Genomic DNA, 25,335 nt, shown 5'->3' on the forward strand with positions numbered 1-25,335 from the left:
AAACAAACCTCTGCTAGCGTCAAACTTTTCTCCTATAGCGTCCCCACCTCTCCCCACCTTCACAGAAAGGAAGAGAGTTAAGGCCTTGCTTTGGATCAGTCATGCTTTGGCTTAGCAGAATGTTGTGGCTGGTTGGATCCTTCATCCAGACCACTCCAGCTTTCTCCATATCAGCAATAAGCCTGTTGGTTTTTTTTGTTTGTTTGTTTCCTTTTTTAAAACATTTATGTGTTCTCTGGAGGAACACTTTTTTTTTTTTTTTATTTTTTTTTCAACGTTTATTTATTTTTGGGACAGAGAGAGACAGAGCATGAACAGGGGAAGGGCAGAGAGAGAGGGAGACACAGAATCGGAAACAGGCTCCAGGCTCTGAGCCATCAGCCCAGAGCCCAACGCGGGGCTCGAACTCACGGACCGCAAGATCGTGACCTGGCTGAAGTCGGACGCTTAACCGGCTGCGCCACCCAGGCGCCCCTGGAGGAACACTTTTGATTACTTTCAAGAACTTTTCCTTTACATTCACAACTTGGCTAAGTGGCACAAAAGTCCTGGCTTTAAGCCTGCACTGGCTTTCAGTATGCCTTCCTCACTAAACTTAATCATTTCTAGCTTTCGATTCAAAGTGAGAGATGTGTGACTCTGCCTTTCACTTGAACACTTAGAGGCCGATATAGGGTTTTTAGTTGGCTTAATTTTAATATTATGTGTCTCAGGGAATAGGGAGGCCTGAGGAGAGGGAGAAAGACAGGAATGGCTCATTGGTAGAGAAGTCAAAACAAACGCAACATTTACTATTTAAGTTCCCCATCTTATATGAGCGCGACTCGCGGTGCCCCAAACCAATGACAATAGTAACATCAAAGATCACTGATCACAGATTGATTGCTGCCAGAAGGGAGGGTGGTGGTGGGACAAGCAAAATGGGTGAAGAGGAGTGGGAGACACAGGCTTCCAGTTACAGAATGAATAAGTCACAAGAATAAAAGGCACAGCATAGAGAATATAGTCAGTAATATTGTAATAATTCTATAACAGTGACAGGTGGTAACAACACTTGTGGTGAGCGTAGCATAACTTATGAACCTGTTGAGTCACTACGTTGACCCCTGAAACGAATACAGCATTGTGTGTCAACTATACCCAAATTGAAAACTTTTCTAAAAAGTAAAAAAAAAAAAAAAAAAAAACACTGATTACAGGTTACCGTAACAATTTATAATAGTAACGAAAAAGGTTGGAAATATTGCAAGACTACCAAACTATGACACAGAGACAAGATGAGAACAAATGTTGGTAAAATGGCACTGATAGACTCGTTCGATGCAGGATTGCTGCAGACCTTCAATCTGTAAAAAAATGCAATGCCTGTGAAGCATACTAAAGGGAAGTACGAACGAAGGTCTGCCTGGAGGCTGGTGAGCAGCCCTCCTCCCCCAAAGGCTACAGGATGAAGGGGAGTCTTGTTCCAGGTGGACACTGCAAAGTGTACGATCGTGGGATTTGTCTCCACCAGCCATCCTCGTTGGGGCTTGTTCCCAAAAGATTTGGCTGCATGTGGAAACTGAAAGAACTCTTTAGCTTAGGGAGCTGTGCTTTGAGAGGCCCTCAGTGGAGCATCATAAGGAGGAAGAAATGGCTTATTGTGCATGGTGCTCTGATTTCTACCTCTAAGGGAGCAGTAAACCTGGCATGGGGCGCCGTAGTTGGCACTGAAAAAGGGGGTGGTGGATTAGGGTTAACAAGATGCATGGGTGACTGGGTAAGACCTGTATTGCTAAGGTAGTGCATCCCCATGAGTTATATAGGGGAGGGGAAAAGTTCTGTCATGTAACAGCTATAATACTTCGAGTCATGATGAGCAACTTTATTGCTTGCAATTAAGTTGTATTAATTAAAACAGCATTCCTTGCTCAATTCTGTAGACTGTTACATCAGAGGCCAAGGGTGACCTTCCAGTTTTGCCACTGTAACCCCTGCATCATTGGCTGCAGCTGCAATTTTTGAGTCAACTGGAATGGGGGGTGTGCAAGATGGGGTGGAGGGGCCTAGGCTGTCCTAGAATGAGGCAGGAAGCTGGTCCCTGAATCCTTTCTGCACTAGCAGGTAGAAAGGAGAAGATTGATCTGTGGTCTTTAAGTGTCCCTGGAGATTGTGAGAAATATGTAGGGAAGGGGAGTCCTTGACAGGTGAAAGCTGGGAGTCATTGTATTTCAGGGTGTTAAATGAATCCTTGTGTGCTCATTTATACTCCCAGGTTGAGGAAACCTACAAAATAGCAGATATGTAACATTTAATTCCTGAATGAGGGCAAGAGCTCTGGCCTCTTTTTTTTTTTTTTAACTCTGCTTTGGTGCTTGATATTGTCTTTGGTGCCACCCCAATGAGTGGCCTTTGGAGCACCAGCATGTTTCTATAGGTGGATCATTGATATGAAGTTCAATCATACTTCCTTCTTTTTTTGGTTGCTAAAATCTGAGTCAGATTTGCCACTCAGGAATAGAAATTGACCAAAATCAATCATACATTTTATTTTTCCTATTTGACCATTTTTCTTTTATACATTTACCTTTTTCCTGTTATGTGGTACACATTCTCCTAACCATCTAATCTTTCTGAAAGAAGGGAGAGGGAGTATGCACAGAAATAGAAAAAAAAAGTAGGATGAAAAAAGAGGTAAAGGAGAGGAGACAAGAAGGAAAGTTAACGCATTTTACAGAGGACATTTACATGGAAAAGCTAATGACCTAAATTGCCCAATCTTCACTTAATTGAGATGACTAATCCTAAATTTAACTTGAAGTATCTAACCAGCAAAAAAACGTCCTAATAAATTATAGTTTTGCAAAATACAATTTAGTGATGGCAATTGTTTAAAGTGGATCAGAATCAACAGGAAGTAATAACAATAGATTCTGGAGTTTATACTCAAAGAAAAGTAGGCATCATTTTCTATATTGGTGTGCAAAAGGAGAAATGTTTCTTAGGGCAAACATACATTTAATAGCACCAAGTCTGAATCATTAATAGATCTTTTGTAGAAATTAGAATGCTGGAAGCAGCTTCGGGGGTGCTGGAACTCAGCTTTGGGTGAGCTAGGAGTTAGGGGACACAAGGTCCCTGTCCTTGAGCTCAGCTATGTTGGCAAATAATTGCAATTCAAGGCAATAAATGCTATAGGTGAGTTACACATATAGATACATGGATAATTAATTCTGCCTAAGGGAGTCCAGAATATCTTCGTAGAGGAGGGAGACTTTGAGCTTGCTCTTAACAAATGAGGGTCTTCAGGCAGACCGAACAGAAGAAACTACACAGAAGGCAAGCAGCCATCAGAATATGTGGTTGCTGGGGATTACCCAGTATTTCAGACACTGTCACTAGAATGTGAGACAGGGCAGAAACATGTGCGCTGAACCCCCCAGTGCATCAGGCTTCCAAATATTTGCTGTAATAATAGCCCATTTTCTTTTACCTTATAATCATTTAACTTCTGCTTTGTTCTCACAAACCTGAAGCCTCCTCTGTAGGCTTTCTTACTTACATCCCTCTTTCGTTCTCTTATTAACTCAGTTTTTATTGGCTGAGTAGCTCCCAGTTATAATCAACAGACTAGAGGCTAATTTAAACTTACTGGGGTTCATCCAAATGTGACGAGTTGGTTTCTGGGGTTTTGTCTGCTATGATTACTGTAGCTGTTAACCCTGAGACATCTATCTTTTGGAAATACTGCTGAGCAACTTTTAGAATTTAGATACATCTCTAAATTTCTTCCATTATGGATGGATCAATTCTCTGTCCTCTAGTTCTGGAGATGCTATTGGGACTTAGCAAATTACCGTTACCTGTAGATTGAGCTGAGCCCTTTGTGCCAGGTTCTCAGACTAGTGTGGGGCAGTTTCCATTAGGAGAAGTCTGGCATGGTCGGCCTGTCCAGCTCACCATTTTAGAATAATCTGATCACCACTTTGTTATGGCCATAAAAGCATAGCAGTTGAAATCTTCTACGTTACACCTTGACCGAGAGTTTTATTCTGGTTAGGTACTTGAATGCCTAAGTGTGCAAAAATTAGACAGCTTTTTAAAGCACTAGATTTTGTAGGTATAGCAGGATATACCAGGCAATATCCATTTATCACAACAGCTTCCAGGAAGATTTTATTCGGCAACAGTCGTGATATTCACTCCACTGAGGTTGGTAACAGCAACTGCCCTAACACACTCAGCTGGAAAGCGTAATAAATTATTATCTATTGGGTGCCAGGCACTTTGTAACATGGTACTCCTTTCAACCCTACAAGAAAGGTTTATGTTACTCTCATTCTACAGTTGAGCAAAAAGGCTCAAGGAGGAAAGTCAGCGTTCTGCTTACCTTCCAAAGTTTTTACTTCTCTTTTTTTTTTTTTATTTTTTTTTTCAACGTTTATTTATTTTTGGGACAGAGAGAGACAGAGCATGAACGGGGGAGGGGCAGAGAGAGAGGGAGACACAGAATCGGAAACAGGCTCCAGGCTCCGAGCCATCAGCCCAGAGCCCGACGCGGGGCTCGAACTCACAGACTGCGAGATCGTGACCTGGCTGAAGTCGGACGCTTAACCGACTGCGCCACCCAGGCGCCCCTTTACTTCTCTTTTTATAGCTAAGCTTTCTAAAACCAACTACAAGCCTGCATTAGAATGCAGAGGGGCCCCATTACAGGGGTGCCTGGGTGGTTCAGTCGGTTTAGGGTCTGACTCTTGATTTTAGCTGAGGTCATGATCTCCTGGTTCATGGAATCGAGCCCCGAGTCGGGCTCTGCACCGTCAGAGCCTGCTTCGGATTCTCTCTCTGCACCCTGCCCCCCGTCTCTCTCTCTCTCTCAAAATAAACAATAATAAAAAAAATTACCACAAGGTTCCACTCAAGATTGTTCTCTTACCGTTTCACCACAGTCAGAAAGGTGATTGTGTTTCCAGGAGATTGAATTAAAGGAGCGAGCTAGTACTACAAACATTCCCAAAGGATTACAAAACACATAATAGAAAGTAGAACAGTAAATGAAGTCACATTGGAATAATTTAAGACTAATCTTAATTTTGCAGGGTCATTTTACCTTCCTCTTACACTTCAGTTTTAAACTGAAGGCCCTAAGAATCTTTAGTTGGAAGCCCTCCAAAAAGAAACAGTATTCTTTTACATACTACTGATAGAAGTGTAAACTGGTGTTTTCTAGGGGGCAAAGTGGCAGTAACAAAAGCTTTTAAAAACTGGCATATTCTCTCCACTAGCAATTCCAAGTATTCATCTTAAAGAAATATTAAGAACACATAAAAGATTTAGCAACACAATGTTCTTTAGAGCAGTTTATTAGTGAAAAATTGGAAACAGCCTAAAAGTCAACAATAGTTTAATAAAATGTGGCACATACGATGGCATACTGTGCAGCCATTAAAAAAGATGTAGAAATAGATTCAACACAGCAGGATAGTTATGGTATTGTCAAGTGAAGAAAAGTTACAAAACAGCACGTACAACTTGATTCCAATTAAAAAAAAATGTATAAATGCACAAAAGAGTCTGGAAGGCTATATACCTCAATAACAGTCCTCCCGGATGGTGGGAGGATAGGTGATTTTTATCTTTCAAACTAAATTTTCATTTTTTTTCCCCTTTTTACCAACACATCTATGACTTGTATTATTAAAAAAGCATTAACAATTCTCAAAAAGTCTCCTGTGAAGTAGGAATGAGAGTGGAGCTTAGTAACCTGAGGCACAGGGATGTAAACATTAGTCTGAAACTGCTTTAATGGCTTGTCAGGGTGCTTTGATGTCAAACTGTCACTGTGTTTAAGTGGAAATGTGGGTGGTCGTAGAGCTTACCCTTCTTCAGACTAAGGGATTCATTCCTAAGAAACCTTCCACAGCAACCAAGAACTGGCATTCCAAGCAAGGTTTCCCTTGCACACACTAAGCATACCTTTATCTCACCCACTTGTAACAGAGCCCAGCAAGGTACCTCTACCCTTGAGAACAGTGCTGGGTGGCAGTACAGAAGGCAGGGAAAATTTCTCAAGTGATGTCAAAGAGTACCTGAAGGTGAAAGGCAAGTTTTTTGTTCTACTGAGGTGGTTCTCAAACTCACAAAAACAGATTGCGGCGCCTTACCCCCTGGGTTTAACTCGGTGGATCTCAGTTAAGGCTTACGAATTGCCTTTCCCCCCTTTCATTTGACAAGTATTTATTGAGTACATAAAACGTGCTAGGTCTTGTATTGTTGGAAATTTGTGATCAAAAGAATTATAGCCTCTATCTCACAGAGCCTATATTGTAGATTGACAGATATATATTAAATAAATTATAAGAGTAACTCTATATATAATTAAAATTATGATAGTGCTAGAATAAAGAAGACAATTTTTGTCTTAAAACTATTTTTTAAAAATGTTACATGAAAGAACTAAGACCAGTTCTATAGCCCCTTCAAGACAAAAAATTAAGTACAAAGAAAGTACTTGGAAATACAAATTAGCATTTTAGACAAGTCCCTAGGTGATGCTGATATTGCATCTTAGGGTCTCACACTGAGAACCACTGCGCCCTAACTGAGTAGACTTTCTAATTAGGATAATGTGGGAGGAAGGGCACAAGGTAACAGCCATTTAATCCTCTGGGGGAGGGGCTGAGGCAAAGCTAGCTAGCTATTATGGCTCCCTACTCAGGCTTCAAGTGTTACATACTAGGCAACACAGATCTCAAAATTTTAAGCATTTGGGAGGCAGGGAAGAGATTTTTGAGGAATCCTGTCAACAAAGCATGGAGGTGAGCTGAGCCTCTGGGTAAACGGAGCTGTTGCTTCTTGTCCTGCACTTGTCACCTCTCCCACAGTATCTCAGAAAGGTGCTCCCGTATCAGCTCCTCCATTCACATTCTGTTCTTTTGTCCTAGTGGGTAACAGCAGACTGTGTGGATGGACTCGAACCCACTGGTGACCCTAGCCTCAGGTTTCTTATTTCTCCTGTTACTCAGAATGAGGCACATTCCCATTTCTGGGACCTAATGTTCTAATGTATCAGTTTTTCTGATTTAGCACCATAAAAAAAGATTTAACACCATGACCTTTCAGGTTAGATTACTTTGAGAACAGATGTAGAGGCAATCCAGTAATTTTTTTCAGTCTGTAAAAGAGCCTACAATCATTTCCAAGTTGATTACATCATTCGTATGTGCATCTTTCACGTTACTATACCTTTAGGCTCTGGGCCACAGAGCTTATTTAAATAATTTTAAATTGCACCATAAATTATTAGGCTTCCCAAGCTTTTCTTCTATGCCTAAGAAACTTTATGGGCTTTTACCTGAGTAAAAATCAAACTTATGACTTCATAAGTCAAAGCCAAAACCAAAAACCCACAAAAAACAAAACCAAAAAAAACTCCCAAACCACCAAACAAAACCCCTTTAACATAAAAAGCAATGAACATGAGAACAAGCCCATATATTATGGTGGATTTGTGGTAGACAAAGGCACTAGAAGCCTTTGGACCTTAACATTATTGAAGGTACTAACATTATTGGATTACTATAGTCAACATTCATTTGATGGAAAACAAAAGGTTCTGATAAAACTTATGCTCTGGTGAGGTTAAACCTAGATCTAGGTGTGATTTAAAGGGAGTAGAGGATACAGGTAAGTAGAACAGAGCTTGGATATAAAAGGTATCTCTGGTACACAGTCATAAACAAGGCCTATAGTCTGGATTGGTCAGGAAGCTATGGGGGCTAACAAAGGGAAACTGGTATTTACAGAATGTTTCTACTATGTGTCAAACTTTTCCTAAAAAAGACTTACCATACAAGTTAACATTTGCTATATAATCCTCACAATAACCTTAAGGTGGCATAACTATTATCCCTATTTTACTAAAAAGGAAGCAACAGTTTATATAATATTGAAGGTCAAAGAGCACAGGATATGAGGAAGACTGGATTTGAACTCAGGGTGATTTCACTCCAGTATGCATACTTTTTCTCCTTGACTACTCTACTTCTCATAAACTTCACTTCCAGTTGCTGTTTAAGTTGACCTAGATTCTTTCTATGATCTCCTAAATCCTAAACCTGGACTGATGTAACATAAAAGATGGTACTCTCGGCTGGCTACAGACTTCCCTTCTGGGGAAAGAAAAAGTTCACTCACTTGACTGGTGCTATAGCTAACTAACCAGCTTGAACACCTGTTAGGGTTACGAGTATGGTGATTCACAGTGTGAATCAAAGTGTCTTTGTACAATTATAAAATTGTAGAGCAATGTGTCTCAGCACAGAAATAAAAGGGTAACAACTACTGTTACAGTTTGGACTGTGGGCTAAATTATTATCAACATGTTGACAAAGTTCTGATTAGGAGCTCTTAAATAAATTTGAAAATACTTTTTGTGTTACGTGTTCATTTTTTAAAGTACCAAAAAGTGTTTTAATGCATTAACATTCCCTGAAGAAATGAACTACATTTTTGCACTTCACGAGTAAGCCAGACTGAACTCCTTTCAATTGTCAGAACGTGTCACATTCTCTTGGCTCGAGGCTCTTTTTCCCTCTGCCTCGAACACTTCCCCTCCATACCATCTCCCACTCCCCAAATCCAAATTAAGTGACTCAAAAGGTCTCAAACACAACACCCTGCATTCCTTCTATCATGACATGGATTCTGTTATATGGCAACTGCCTATTTATTTACTTAAGGTCTGCAGGGGGAAGGACTGTGCATCTTGTTCAGGATAGTATCCCCAGCTGGTCAGCATAGTGCCTGGCCCTCAAACAAATGTTTGATGAATGAACGAATGAGAATGAATGCGGAAGTCCTAACATGGAAACAATCTGCTGATTCATAGCAATGCTCCAAACAGCAATTTTCTGACTGTAAGTGTGTTTCACAACCGGAGATCCTGATCAAGATAACCTAAGTTCATTAATAAATATTCAAAATTTTATTAGTAAATTGAGTAACCAAAAATGTATTGTTTGTATGCAATTTTCCTCTATAATGAGTGTAGTTGCACTAATCAATATTTTGATAAGAATTTGTTGTTGCATAAGAACACATTCTCTTTACTGAAATATGTTCTTAACAGATCCAGTTCTGATTATGCATTAAATTGTGCCAATTAAACAATCTTAAAAGCATTGTTTAGCAAATTGAACTTGTTCCAGATGTTTTAGAACCTTAATGAAATATATACCAGAGAAATATGGTAATCCTTTTCAAGGATTTCAAGGACTAGTTGTTCTTAAATTTAAAAGAAATCATTCAGTAGTGTTTAATAACCACCCCCCCCCCCCACCAAACCTCCAAAATAAACCATTGAGATACAATATTGAAATCACTCCATTTCTGTTGGAAAACAAGGTAAACATGGTAGATTAACTGCATTTCTGTTTATGGAAACATTCAGAAATATTATATTTTTCACAAAAGAGGCTTACACCCTAGAGCTCTTTTAAAACCAACAGTTTAAAACAAATTTTAATTTTATTCTTTGGCTATTAAATTATACCTAATAAATGAGTCACTGATATCAATTCACAATAAATTTATTTTACATAAAAGAAAAAGCTTGCCATTAATGAAAAAATTCAGTAGAAAACAGTTCTTCTGCTTTAAGTTGGAGCTCAAAAGTAGAAGCTGCTTATTAGTGAAACTCAGTAGAAAGGGAATTTTGTAAGAAAACATTCTTGGCATGAAAGCATTAACATAAATTCTGTAATGAAATATTTACCATGCAATTTCACTGGCAGAAAGGCTGGTTTCTGATGGCTGGTATTTCTTTTCAGTCTCCTAAGAACATTAACATGGAAGATACTTAAACCTGCTTTATTCAGAGTTAATTGTATATAAATACTGGTGTCATGATGGGTAATCTTTCCATAGTCCACCTATTTAATTGAGCAGTTCCAAGTAGGTAATTGGCACCCTGCCCTTCTGATTTCCCCTTTCCCCCATTAGCCAGTCTGAATCCATTCCAATGACACTGAACACAGTGATCACCTACAAAATAAAATAGTTCCAGTTACTAACTATGTTAGAAAATAAACATTTGTAACTTGTTTAAGCTATTCATTATCAAAGTTCTTTAAACATTATTAATTTTGCTGAAAGATAAAGGATTTTATTAGAGGCAGTTTTAGAAATTTTCTAGTTATTTAGCAGTTAAAAACTTTAAATCTGTGCTATTCTATTAAAGAATAGTAGTTAAAATTTTTATAAAATGTTGATATAACCATCTTAAATCTATGAAAGCATTCATGATAAACTATTTACCAAGAAGTAATAAAGAATTTGCATTTTATTATAATACTAGAAGGTATGTCAATCTATGATACAGTTTTCTTCTTAAACCCATATATTACTCACCTCATCTGCCAGAAGTGATAATTCACTACTGTTTGCAGCATCATAATCATACAGAACCCTGGCCTTCCTGCTGCCACTGCACTCCTTAAGGTCAATGAGGTTGGAAGGGGAGGTGATTACCAGACCACTTGTTGAAGTCAAGGCAGAAGAACCAATCACATTTGATGAAGCAGATGGTGCAGGTGCCACAGAAGTCTGATTGTTGTTACAATAATTGGATGGAAAACTGTTGCAAAAAAATGGCCAATTATCAATTTCCAAGTGACTATAGCTTCTGAATACCGCCACTTGGTGGCAGTGTTTACTTTCTACCAACTTCCACTTTGGCTAAAGATTTACAGATGTAATATTTTAATAGCAAAGTACCCTAACTAACTTATGCCTCTTAGGCCATAGAGAGGAAGACACAGAATCTGAAGCAGGCTCCAGGCTCTGAACTGTCAGCACAGAGCCTGATGTGGAACCTGAACTCATGAACCGCGAGATCATGACCTGAGCCAAAGTTGGACGCTTAACCGACTGAGCCACCCAAGCGCCCCATGCAGGTGGTTTTCAAATATAAGTACTTGGAAGTTTTTTTCAAAGCTGTCTTTACAGTTATAAACTTGAAGTTTAAAAACAAAATACCCCCCCCCCCCCAAAAACATGCTATTTCCAGAAAAAAAATGAGTTTATCCTTAAAACACTTCCAAAAAACTTCTACTAGTATGTTTTATTAATCTTTTCTTGCCTTTATGAATTGTTAAATAAAAATATCAATGAATAACACTTCTATACTAGATACCACCACAAGAGTGAAGTCTTCTCAAGTTAATTCTTTGAGAAATATTTGAGTAACCAAACTCTCTTTATAAAACTGATCCAATCACACTTTCCTATTCATTCAAATGACAAATATTTATGGAAAATCTACATGTCCAACATCACTACCACAAGCTAAAGACACAAGGATGAAACAATACCCTTCCTTTATGGACATATACACAAGGGAAGGACATGGACAAACAAATACTATGTTATGAGTAATAATTACCATAACGAAGACTCGATGGGAGAATAGGGCAAATTTCACAAGCTAATTCTGTCTTGTATTTTTTGTAGGGGAAAAATAGTAAAGTTTTATTAGAAACTAGTGAAATCTAGGGATGCCTCGGGGGCTCAGTTGGTTAAGCGTCCAACTTCAGCTCAGGTATAGATCTCACGGTTCGTGAGTTCAAGCCCCACGTTGGGCTCTGTGCTGACAGCTCAGAGCCTGGAGCCTGCTTCGGATTCTGAGTCTCCCTCTCTCTCTGCCCCTCCCCTGCTCACACTCTTGTCTCTCTCTCGAAAAAATAAAACATTAAAAAAAATTTTTTTTTTTAAAAAGAAGTTAGTGAAATTTCTGTGACAAATGTGCTTGTAAATATTTTAAAGACAATTAAAATTTTCAATTTAGTGTAAAGCTACTGTTTCTCCAATACTACATGGAAAAGAGCATCAATTGGCTGGCCTATATTCATTCTCATCCAGCCATTTCTAAGGTTGAAAATTTCCTATGAAAATTCATATTTAAATTTTAATAAATATAAAAGGTCTCATCTGGTAAGGTGGGTGAAATTCATCCCTAAATGAAACACAACTTCCTTCTTCTCTTTATGACCACTGTGCCATCTGGAAATCAGTCAGCCAACAACACAATTCTCGTTAGTCTCATAACCTCTTCTCTAAACCTTCCTTCACCCTCTTATGCTTGTGTTTATTTTTCATACTTATTGAATCTACAAGTGGATGGAGTAGGAGTTGTATGGTCCTCATTACCATTTCTACACTCTTCTTTTTTTTTTTTTTTAATTTTTTTTTTTCAACGTTTATTTATTTTTGGGACAGAGAGAGACAGAGCATGAACGGGGGAGGGGCAGAGAGAGAGGGAGACACAGAATCGGAGACAGACTCCAGGCTCTGAGCCATCAGCCCAGAGCCCGACGCGGGGCTCGAACTCACGGACCGCGAGATCGTGACCTGGCTGAAGTCGGACGCTTAACCGACTGCGCCACCCAGGCGCCCCCATTTCTACACTCTTCTAACCAATCTCGCCCAATCTTGGAATTTCAGGTTATTTGACTCTTTACTACCCATCATCTCTTGTTGCCATCATCTATGGATGTTTCATTCCCTTCTCCATTTCTACAAGATTTTAGTTCCTGGCTCACAGATACTGTATCTCACCTGGTGATTATAATATACATAGAGACAATCTTCCAACACTTTGCCTTTTCAGATCCATGGTATCTTCTCTTTCTGTACCTGATCCTGTAGTTCAGCCACCCATTTCTACTGCCTCATCTAGACCTCATTAATTCCAAAAACTATAACCCTTGCAATAATAATTTCCAACATCCCATTGTCTGACCATCATCCTTTTTTTTCCCCAGTACTCTCCAACAAGTCTATAGTGGATCTATGGTCCTACTAATACGTCCTTCATGGCCATGGTAATTACTATAATCACTCCCTTGCATATGTCTTCATCTCCTATATTCCTCACTTTAAATTACTCATTTGGTAAAAATCTATGAACCTACTCAGTATCCATGTTATTTACTGTTGAGAGGAGAAAAGTACAAAACCATGTTGTCTGGCCTTGCCCTGAATTTATGAGTAGGAACCTCAAGTGGGTCCACAATGCTGCTTAGCAATTACTATACATTTCTCTAAGTCCATTCACTTTCCATTCTTCTAATATTTCATACACTTTCATCCATCCTCAAAATTCTAGCAATTTCTCCTCTAACCTTATACTCGGTTGATGAGCTGTTTCCTTTCTCACAGAGAGGAAAAAGAACAATCAGGACACATCTACGTGTTTGTGGTCATCTCTCCTCTTACTACAGATGAGCTGTCTATGCTTCTATGGCTAATTTCTCCACCTGTGCACAAAATCTCATTTTTACCTCTCAAGGATATCACGCTAGCAATTCTTCCTTTTCCCATGCTATCTTATTTCTCTATGTGCTGTATCATTCTCATCAGCTTGCAAACATGCTCTGATTTCTCCTATCTTAAAAACAAAAATCTGCGAGACCCACTTTCTCCTCCAGCTACTACTTCATTTTTCTGTTCCTCTTTACACTAGAACTCCTTTGAAAGATTTATCTAAACTTACCATCATAGTCCCTCCTCTTCTGTTCTCTTACACTGTAGACATGATCTGGCCCTATTGTTCTACCAAAACTACTCTTGTCAAGGTCAGCAAGGACTTCAATGTTCTAATCCAATGGTCTATTGACATTCCTCACTTCACTTGACATATCTAGTGATCACAGTGGATCCTTTCCCTCCACTTTCCTGTACCTTCCTCACTTGACTTCCAGGCCACACTCTTGGTTTATATCTTACCTTACTGTTCATTCCTTACCGCCACTTCCTTAGCTGTGCTGGAGTACTTCAGGGTTTAGCCCTTAGCCCTCTTCTTTTCTCTGCCTATATTTACTACCTTTCATCTAGTCTGAGACTTAAACATCCCTGATATGCTGACCACTCTCTAACTTGTATCTCTAATTTAGCTCCCAAACTCCAGACCTGCATATCCTAAAACTGGGCATCTCCACTTAGATGTTTAATAGACATTTCAAACTTCATTATGTCTAAAATTGGGCTTCTGGTGTAAAACTGGGGTTATCTACCACCCCAACCTCCTCCTCCTGTGACATTCCCCATTTTAATTAACTACAGCTCCCTTCTTTCAGTTGCACAGGCCAAACACCTGCAATAATTCTTAACTCCTCTGAGCCCTATGTAAATGAAGTCTGTCAGCAAATCCTGCTGGTTCCACCTCTAAAATGTACCCAGGGTTTGATCATTTCTACCACACCTATCACATTCACCATGATCCAAGCCACCATCATCTCCTGACTGGATAGGCTAAAAGTTTGCAATCAGCTCCAAACAGTTCTGTGTGCTTCCACTCATGCCCTCTAGCATTGATCTTTAACAGAGCAGCAAGAATAGTCCTATTAGATGCTAGTTGAATCTGTCACTCTTCAGGGCAAAACCCTCAAAGGCTTCTCACCTCTGAATAAAGGCCAAAGCCCCATGTGTCCCAGCTTCCCGTTTTCGTTTTCTCCCGTTTTCTCGATTCATCTCCAGCCGAGCCCTCCTCACTGTTGCTTGAACATTACAGCTATGTTCCTGCTTCAGGGTTTTGTACTTGCTGTACCCTCTCCTGGAGCAATTTTTCTCAGATGCCTGCATGGTTTGCTTCCTCTCATCTTTCAGGTCTGTCTTCTCTAACTAGTGCAAACCTTTACCCCTAACCAAGGCACTTCTCCACTTATTTTTCTTCACAGCATTTATCACCCTCTAATGTAGTATGTAATTCACAGCCATATTGATTTTCTACTTCCCTCTGCCCCCAAATAGATGTAGGTTCAACAAAGACAGGGATTTGCTCTGTTTTGTTTACGCTGTATCCTTCATGCCTGGAATAGTGCATTTTTAAAAATTAAAAGCAAATGTTTCTCTGATAGATAATAGGGTTTTAATGACAAAAAGAACTAATTTCTAATTCAGGTTTTACCATAAAGTTAGGAACACATTTCTTAGCATCTCTTGCTCAGTGAACTCAGTTCCTCAGCAGTGGTTAAATATACACATTTCTGAAGATTAAAAACAAAAAAAAACCTCTCTTTCCCCACATAAGTGTGTTTATACACACGTGTTTTTAAAGCCTCTAACTATGGAATTTTACTTTCAAATTTACTAGTATAATTAACCTTTGTTCACCACTGACCTCTACCTATGTCACTTTGGGGGAATTAATGGTAAAAAGAAAAACACCCAACACCCATCCCTCCAACCAAACAACAACAAAAACCCTGAAAGACCATTTTTACCTTCTAAGAACTTTTATTGATATTTTAAAAACTATAGACTTTCTGCTACTGTAGCTTGATGTATTAAAACCTTCTAATTATTTAAAAGTAAAATACATTTGCTAGCCTTGTGACTAGTGCTTCTGTTTCCTCATCTGTAAAATGTGGATAATGGTACCCACCCTCACAGGTATGAGGACTGTAACATTACATATGAGGTGTCTAGAGGAGTGCCTGGGGACAACTAGAGCCCTTCCTAAATGACTACTGTTTTCAGTTACTACTACTGCTACTAACACTGCTCTTATAACCTGGTTCTACTTCTCAGAAATAGCTTCTGAATTAGCATGGAATTGGATGATTTGTCGAGTTCTGCAACTGAATACTTCTATACACTCTTAAAAAGCATAACCTGCAACATTAAAGACTTTAAACTCTCTCCCCCTCCCCCACTCTCTATCACTGGTCCTTACCAGTAATCTAATTCTTTGAGGGCAGGCTTTCTTCCCCAGAACAGCAGCACTCAGTTCACGGTAATGTCTGAGCTTACCCTAAAGTGCAATAACTAGCATTTTGTTTGGATGGAAGAGTTCCAAGCATTTGTATGGCTTTAAGCAGAGTGCAAGTATAGATGGTAACAACAGCAACCCCTCTGCTGTATCAGGACACAGTGAAAAGAAAGTACTAAGGCTTCTTGGGCTTAAAATAGTTGTAACGATGTGGGGATAAAGTGGTGTTCTGCTTTCAGGTATTTAACACCACTAACAAAACTTTAAATATACAGAAGTGTAAATCTTCTGTAAATCCTATTGGAATAACCAATGGTATCAGACCACGATTCATTTTTAAGATCTAAAATTGGTTTTATGGATGTGCCTAATATTGTTCTAAGCCCAGTTTTAAAGGATTATGCAGAAAATAATATTGAATCCACTTAAAAAAACCCCACCTTATTCCTTAAAATTATCTTCTCTTGATATTTTTTCCTTCAAATATTATGTATCACCCACTCCCTGCTTTAATGGTTTCTCACTATATAAATCTTAAACTCCTTACTATTACTTACTTTACAGGACATTGGTGACATGACCCTGCTTCACTCATCTAGCCTCATCTACCATCCCATTCCTTAACTCAAACACCATGTACACTCTAGCCAGAACGAACTACTGTCAGTTCCCTGAACTTGCCACACTACTCTTTTTCCCTGGCCTTTTTACATGCATGTTCTTCCTTTGTCTGAATATTTGTTGTCCCTGCCCCTTTCTTCATCTAAATTATTTCCACTAAAATAATTTCATTTGTGAAACTTTGCTAGACCCACCTGAATCACAGTTAGACGTCCCTTGCAGGAACCTACACTTCTACCTTTCCACTTGCCATCTGGCCCATCCCCCAATGGCCTTTATTTCTAGCCAGACTTTAAATACCTAGGTATTTCCATCTAGACCTTGTAGAGACCATGTTTGTCCTATACATCATTTTATTTCCAGTGTAACCTTACAATGTGAACTCCATAAGGGTAAGCAATTTTGCCTGTTCTGTGTGCTGATATAATCCTAGAGTACAGAACAGTGCTTGGTATATGGCAAGTGTTCAATAAATATCTGATGAATGAATGACTGAGCTATGCATGTTATACGTTATCACTTTGCTTTAAAGTATATTAAAATATGATTTTTAATAATAACATCAATGGGCTTGAGGTCTTACAGACTATTCCAAAACTTTTTTTTTTTTTTTTTAAGCAGTGAACAAGTGAGTAATGAATAAGTATAAATTAGCTAGCTGATCTCTAAGGGCAAATAAGTGTCAATGTAACTAGTTAATCTTCCTCAACTAATTGCAAAGGTATTCCACAGAAAAGTGAACTTCAAACACTTTTGGTGCCAGGAGAGTTCAAAATGTTTTTGCTACCTCAAAAGTCTGACAATTACTTTCCTTAAGAAAAAAAAATCTGATTTTAAGCAAGCTAACACAAGCCTTTAATTCTTTGAATCTTCACCTCTATCATTAGTTCATATGCAAAAATCTGAATTTCTTCTCTTATCAGGAGTTTTATGTGTGAAAAGGAAATTACCACCTTCCTAGTTGTTTCTGGAGGTCTAACATGTACTGGTAACATTGTGCATAATAAGTCATCTGGGCTTCCACAAAGTCATTCAGACAGCGGAGATGATGGGCCTGTAAAGGAAAGTTACAGTTACTTCTCAGTTCTATAGTCTACTTAAAAGTGTTAAATTCCAAGGGGCAAGAAAGCACGACATATACTCATGGCAAAACACCAGTAACTAGCATTCTACTACAAGGCTTATTGAGACTGACCTCGGTCAGCAGTGTAAGAACAAAACGTGTAGCCAATAAAGGCCAACAAATGATGATAGTGGGAGAACTAGGTGATGAAGTATAAACAAAAATTTAAAATATTTCTCCATGTATCTTGGAAAGTGCCACAATTTAAATTTTCCTTGATAAGTGACTGAAAAAGAAGTTCAGTTTTCCCCCCTCAAAGTGCCTTAGGACCATCAAAGTCTTCTGTTTCAAACAAACTTCCAGTTAATGAACACTCACGTGCGTACTGCTGATTCCCTCTAACAGAAGTCTTGTAATCTCTGCTTGACGATCAAATTCACTTTGGGTTATTCTCAATTCCTGTTCAGACTTAAATTGGAATATAGTTTTAGAATTTTGCTTAATGACTTAGTCCGTTTTATGTACATTTGTTTAGACAGTTTACAAATCTCTCAGGTAAACCCTGAATGATGAGCTGGCAATGCTCTCATTCTGCTTTGAGTTTAAACTGTTCCCTGAACTCTACACCTCAGCTTTTCTATATTACTCAATCTAGATAGAATGTATTCCTTACCATTAATTGACTCAAAAAAATCTATTAATGTCAAAGCTTAATGACATACACATAAAAGCCTAGAAACACTACTATGGGACAGTCAATATACTGTCATGTATTTTGTCATGTCAATATAAAAGGTCATAACATTTTATAAAATCTTAAGAATATTAGTTTATATGTATATTTGAAAAAATTCTCAATTATTACTATAGTTAATTTATTTTGAAGTTAAAGATAGCCTTTAATCTCAAATGAAAAAACTTAAGAGTAAAGCTGTAAGATTTTAATCTCTCTTTTTTTTAATGTTTGTTTACTTTTGAGAGAGAGCACGTGAGGGAGGATGGGATAGAGAGGGAGACAGAGGATCAGGAGCAGGCTCTGAGCTGAGAGCGCAGAGCCTGATGTGGGACTTGAACTCATGACCTCAAACTCATGACATCATGATTGGAGCTGAAGTCAGACGCTTAACAGACTGAGCCACTCAGGTGCCCTAGATTTTAACCTCTTATGTTTAGTTATCAAACGTACTGTTTCTAGGCATATAGTTCTTAGGTTCCTTAAGAAGGAACTCTTTTTGCATAAGGGGTGACTTTTTAGTTTTCTTTCTAAACTTTGCATTTTATATGGCTTAAGCATCACTATTATCTACAAGATGTACTAGGGTTTTTCTGCAAGTTATGGGTGACCTTTAATCAGTAGTGTGCTGATAAACTAGCTGGGGTTGGGGGAGTTCTAATGTGCTGATTTTCATGGTGCAAATACTCCAACCACACATCATTTCAAGCTACCAAGGTGAAGTCACTGACCTCATGGCTGGAAAGAGGTGTATATAATAGCACTCCACTACTACTAGCTTCAACCCTCTCATACAGGTTCAGCGCTGGGACAAAATAGTTCACTAAAAAATCAACTCAATAAAAATAGTAAATACTCAATAAAAAACATCTTAAACCTTTAGCCAGAGTTGGTTGGTAGTAAGTGAGGAGGAGAAAAATAAAATCTCACATCTCACTCAAAATACTCAGCTTATCCCACACAGGGAATCATCATTGGTGAGAATATCATTAATACTGTTATGTTATACTACCTCTCCAGGATAAATAGCTCCCCCCACCTATCCAAGTAATATTTCTAAGACTGTAGTAAGTATAAAAACTAGGTCTAAACTTTTTCCTTGCACATCCCATCTTCCTCTCCGTCAACGTTTGGTGGCAATAGTTAACCTAGTGAACCAGTCAACAAGGAAACAAAATAATCAGTTGCTATAATCATTTTCATCACACTGGTAACAGACCGGGCAGAGTGACTAAGAAGCGACCACTAGATTGGATTTATGGAAATGAGCTTGAATTACTCAATAATTCAAAAGTTAAAATTAAATTTTACTTGGCTGAAACCAGAATGCATGGTGCTTTGATAACAGAGCTGAAGTTACAAGTTTCATCTAGAAGCCAATATGAAGCAGAAAAAAGTCCCAGGAGAAGGAAAGAATCAATCAATATTCTTCCTAAGTAAAGTGTTAAGGAAAACCAATCACTTCAGAGTTACATTTGCATTATTTATTGTTCTGCTTGGTTGAATACAGAACGGTTTTAAGAAGTTACAATAAACCCAAAATAAATGAAATTCAGAAGTAAACAAGACTAGTGAAAGTACAATTTGATTTAATGGCTTTTAGTAGAAAGGGCAGAAAAGCCTACTAAATAGCAATATTTCTATACAAGGTGTAAACAAGCAAGCTAGATAATAGATTAAGGGACTGAAAAGTCTGAGTATGAAGTGGAAGTGTTTTAGTTAAGGACACTGAGTAAAAAAAGTTATAAAATGATCTCAAAGGATAAGAGATCAGTCTTCCGTGTTTGAGCAAAACTGAATGATTTCATTATGAAGAAAGGCACCATGTTACAAAGCCTAGGAAGTCATTCTTTGAACAATTCAGACTTTGTATTTAGAAAAGGTAAATGACAGGAAGGAAATGAATCCCATTTTTTGAACAAGTTTCAGTGTATGCCTGGGGTAGCTGCAGTCAGATGTCCCAAACCATCTCTACTGCTGACACATATAATGATCATAATAATTAATATAAAAGGCTGAGGTATCTAAAATAGGTTTGGCATCATTTACTTAGGAAGAGGATGATCCCTATTAGAAAGACAGATAAAAAGGGTTTAAAGAAAGAACTATCTTTCTTTAAACATTTAAGGGTTTTTATTCTGTCCTCCAGAAGACCTCATTCCCTGACGAATTTTACAATGAAGACAAAGAGTTCTAGGGGAAAGACCTTTTCCTGCCAGAGTATATGACAGCATAACTTGGGTTAGGGAAGCAAGAAGAACTCTTTTAGGATGTAACTTGGAAAAAGGGCAAGAATTTGTTGATCTGTGATATCAGGACTGGGTAACTAGAAGCTAGAAATTTGGTGGTTATGCTTTTGAGGCATTTGCTGTGAAATTTTGTTCAGTGTTATTTTTTTCTATAGGCTTAAATCTTAAAACATTTGAAGATATGAAGTTTTAAAATTATATATTTTTTAAATTATAAAAATGACAGAAGTGAGTATGGAAGAAAAAAATCTCCCTAAATCCATTTTGATATATTTTCTTAAGTTACACACACACACACACACACACACACACACACACACACACTATAAATATTTGTTTCATGGGCTTCTTCCCATTGTATATATCACATATTTCCCAAACTTACAGAGACTGCAGTATCAGAGATTTTTTGGTGTATCTGTTTGCTAACCAGAGTGGAAGAGACCCTGGTTTCATTGTTCAACTTATATTCTCTTCCATGTTACTCTGCCCTCTTTTCATGCTAGAGGTTCAGAAACAACCAGAGGCCATGGCAGAAACATAACTAAGCTGACAAATGGATTCCTACAAAGCATTCCTACAAAGTCAAAAAATAAAAAGTTAAAGTTTGAAAAAAAAAAAAAAAATAGGGGCCACAGTAACCACCGGCCCTTAATCTCCAGCACTGTCCTCATCTGGAGGTCAAATTTTGGTAGGCATGAACATGAGGAGTAAATAAAAAATGCTTCTGAAGACCTTAAGTAGCATTTGAAACAAATCTGCCTAAAGTCATAATTTTATTCCTTACATTCTTGCTGATTATTTTATTTCCCAGCCTAGATAAAATGAGAAATGGAAATACAGAAAGCGGGCCTACTAGTAGCAGTAGCAGTCATGTGGGGCTTCTAAGTGACAGTCCAACACTGAGGGAGGAGACAACATGCTTCAAAAACAAACAACAGATCTAATTGTTATACAGTACAATAATGTACATTTATAATAGTGACCCTAACTGTAAATGAAATTAAATACATGCTATCCTATATTTACCTAATGGAGCAGTAAAATACTATTTTAAAACTGTCTTCAACTAAAGTGACAGAAGACTTAGCTCTGGTGCTGGAGGAACAAGCTTCGGTTACCTAGGAAACTCATTTGTGTGACATATGATATATTCAATCTCTGAATATACAAGACATGGCGTAAACTATATTTTACATAATTGTCACGTAAGTAAACCAAGTATTTAAACTGCTTCCTGGCAAGCACTGTAAATATTACTACTTAATGTAGCATGTATCTAGTATTTATCAGAGTGTGTGCACAGTACATCTCTGTAATATTCTTCTACTGCTCTGTGGAGCTACTACTAGCCAAAGAGATCTGAGCTTTCTATAATAATTTTCAGATTTTATAAGTAACAAAGATACAGTAACAAAGACTGTCACTGGCCCTATCCTATTGGCTGTCGTCCAAGAAATATTTACTGAATGAATGACAATTAAATTCTTGTTTCATAATTCTGTAGTTTAATAATTTACTTACTTTTGTCACTTCCTCTGCCCAAATCTAGCCAGCATTAAAAATTAGAGAAAAATATACAGCATGAAAGAAAGTTGGAATTTAACATTTTCTACAACTTAGTATAGAAAAATGTAATTATTTTAAATTCAAAGGGCATACTCTCCTTTTCCGGAGTCACATTAACACAATAGTGAATCAGTATAGTTTAATATACTGTGAAAGTATGCCTTCATATGTATCAATACTGTTAATTTTTGAATCTTATACTAATCTTATAAATTAATAAGAGTAATAGTTTTCCAAAATTGGGACTATTTAGCCCCTCTTAGTTGTAGTTTTCTAATCTGTAAAATGAGAGGTTTGGACTAAGTAATTTCTAATTTCTCATTTAGGTCTAAAATTCTAGAATTTTGGGAAACTAAAATAAAGCAAGGATAAATAGACAGTGAACATTGATATAGCCACTGGTGGAGCACATTATACTTGAGAAATAGTTTAAAATTACCAGAGTTAAACACATATAAGTAGATGACATCAGTAGTAACACAAATGCCTAATAAATGGAACATAGTCTTGCTAACTGTTTAGGATACTTTTACCTAAAATAAAAGAAAACCTATGATCTATAGACAATTACCAATGACTGAAATAGTCTAACACTTTCATTCACCTACAAATAGGACAATGGAAATAAATGAATGCATTCTCTTGCTATCTAAGGAAAGCCCTGATTTAGCCAGGGCTTTGGTGATCATAGTAGTTTAAACAACAAAAATGCATTTTAAATATTGTTTACATAAACTTTCCGATTACACGGACATTTTCCCCCCTTTAGCTCAATGCTAATGGAATAAAAACAGCTGACTGTGAATTTATTATAAACTGTACTACAGATTCCATGTCACTTCTATGGAAGTAATTTATCTAGCAGTATAATGCCAAACACCACATCTATAAATCTTTATTGGCTAATGTTTATGAGTTTTGGGGCTATATTCAGATTTTATGAATTTCCATTTTGTTAAAAATTAAAAATTACTAACATCTCAAAAATTTCCTCAAGCCAGACTCAACATATATAGAACAATCCTCATTCCCAATTCTTACCCAAGGCTATTAATTAATATCCTGAAGCTTTCCAAAGTAAATTAGCAATGGATAGGGAATGGGCCTTGCTACTATAAAAATACCCAAAATATCAGGGGGAGGTGGAGTGTCTTGGCCTGAAACTGAAGAAATTAATTCAATGTTGAGTTTGGGTGAAAGTTAAGGTAAACATCAAAGATACTAAGAAACAAAGTAAATCTGTATACCTTACACTTTTCTCTAAGTAAATTTTGTTAATTTTCTTTGCTAAAAGTAAAAATGCAAAGTGCCAGCCAAATTAATGTCTTAATTATTAGGTATAAAAGGCACTATATATTTATATATAAATTCATATTTTAAAACCTGAATTTGGCATAGATAATAATATTTGGCAATTAGAACACAATTTCTTTTCTTCAAGTTCCAATATTACTTCAGCTAGTATTCCCTGTGATTTTTGCTGGACTAATGAATTCATGGCTTCGACTACTTTAGACTTTTACATGCAGATAATAGCAAGAGAAGGCACTTTACTGAGGATGTAGAAAACACAGTAGGCCAACAAACCTTCAGCCATTTTACATGCAGGAAGTTGAGCATGTAAGAGAAATTTACCATAATGTTATCTCCTTCAAGGCGAGCTGAGTTTAGTTGCTTAAGTGCATAGGTAAGAGACAAAGAACACATTATACCAATGAACACAGTGAAACAAGTTACTTCTTCACAATAAAGAACACACAAACAAGTATTAAGAGAGCTGAAAAATGGTCTTCTACTTAAAAAAAAAACCCACAATAAACTATATTGCTCTATGGAATGTCACATAGTGGTGCCTATTCAAAATTTTCCAAAAGATACAAATTTTTAAAGACAAAAAACATGGTTGATGCTTGATTTTAAATTAGAATCATTTAAGGAAACATCACTTTAAAAACTGCTGCAGTTACCTATAATTTTTACTAAATTTTCAGCTATGAAAGCCCTTCTGCCTACCCACAATTTTCCTATTCAAAGATCATTTCTATTTTATGAATATATGATGCCTTTAACCACATTTTCTTTTCAGTCAGCCTCAGCCAGGTCTTGGCATACCCTAAGGAAATATGAAAGGCAGGTCAATCCTTATATTTTTAATAAGCTTTAAATTCTCATATGTGTACATTAAGGTTAAAGTAATATGATGGTGCTCAGTTTACAGATTAAAGATTTAGACATCTGTGAAAATAAATGCTTAAGCAGGCAGAGGGACATTCATAATACTGTGTTATTTGAAGATGTATTTTCTGTATTTGTGTACCTAAAAGTGAGGTCTAAACCTCAAAATACTAGCTGTGAAACCAGATGATTTTTTTCTTCCCATTAACAGTAGTCTAAAATAATTTAAAAAAATTTATATAGAACTAAATAAAGCTATTTAGTGCCTTATATAAAGTGCCTTATAATTTAAATGCAGAAATTTTATTTGCCTTTGCTACTTATGATGTAAGTTTTAGAATATTTTCAAAACTGTGTTTCTGTTCATTATAAAACATTCAAGTAGGTTTTCTTTCTGCTCAACTGGTATATTTTTGAGAAAAGCTTTTGATGTTGCGTTACCATTCTTCAACATGCTAACTAATAAAATACAAGTTAGTAAAGTAGCAATACTGTATACAGGCATAAATATTTCACTGATAGGGCTAACATCATCAAAAAGTTCAATCTAGTGTACTATATTGTGAACTGAGGGCAGCAGAAATTTTGCATTATTTATCTCTGAACTCCTCAGCAGAGCATGTTATACAAAATAAGCATTTGATAAATATAGAATTGAAAAAGAGGTCACAAGAAGCCAGTAAACAAGCTAAAAAAAAAAAAGTCTTCAGGTACACAGGTCCCAAACCTTACTTGCAGAGAAATAACTACTCACAAAACAATACATGGAGATTTATAAAGTGAAATCAAAGAAATTCTGAGATTAGAATAACCTCTTCAAGCTGCCAACTAGGAACGAGGAAATGGTCAAAGAAGGAAAAAAACCCCGCAAATTCCTAGTGGTTTCTATTTTTCTGTATTCTTCAAGTAAACAGAAGAGAAATACAGAAAACAAACCCCACCAGAGATCACAAAATATAGGCATGCCTCAAGGTTTTATGTAATAACAAACTAATAGGACTTTTCCTTTCTAAAGTATTTCAGACTTACTGCTATAAAGTTGGAAGAAAAAGGAGTTGGTTATCTAGGGGAAAAGAACACAACTAAAATCAGGAAATGTGAATTTCTGTTTGGACTAACATTTTAAATATTTGGCTATAGTTAAATTTGTTTTACGTAATATATAACTTCTAGAAAA

General features: G+C 37.2%; 1 protein-coding gene across 8 annotated transcripts in view; it reads right to left on the reverse strand.

Moving 5' to 3' along the window:
• Nucleotides 1–9,553: 9,553 nt before the first annotated feature.
• Nucleotides 9,554–25,335, reverse strand: part of SH3GLB1 (SH3 domain containing GRB2 like, endophilin B1) — a 35,051-nt gene continuing 19,269 nt past the window's right edge. Inside the window, exons 6-11 of one of the 8 annotated variants that reach the window (XM_047870452.1) lie at nt 23,571–23,657; nt 21,939–21,962; nt 17,811–17,900; nt 17,320–17,423; nt 10,390–10,615; nt 9,554–10,023 (exon numbers count right to left, since the gene is read on the reverse strand). In XM_047870452.1, the coding sequence (XP_047726408.1) occupies nt 9,916–10,023; nt 10,390–10,615; nt 17,320–17,423; nt 17,811–17,900; nt 21,939–21,962; nt 23,571–23,657 (639 nt within the window). In that variant the 3' untranslated portion in view covers nt 9,554–9,915. The remainder of the gene's footprint in view (nt 10,024–10,389; nt 10,616–17,319; nt 17,424–17,810; nt 17,901–21,938; nt 21,963–23,570; nt 23,658–25,335) is intronic. The other 7 variants (XM_047870457.1, XM_047870453.1, XM_047870458.1 and 4 more) reach the window with 7 other exon arrangements.

Source organism: Prionailurus viverrinus, chromosome C1 (genome assembly GCF_022837055.1).
Source record: "Prionailurus viverrinus isolate Anna chromosome C1, UM_Priviv_1.0, whole genome shotgun sequence".
Lineage (NCBI taxonomy): Eukaryota > Metazoa > Chordata > Mammalia > Carnivora > Felidae > Prionailurus > Prionailurus viverrinus.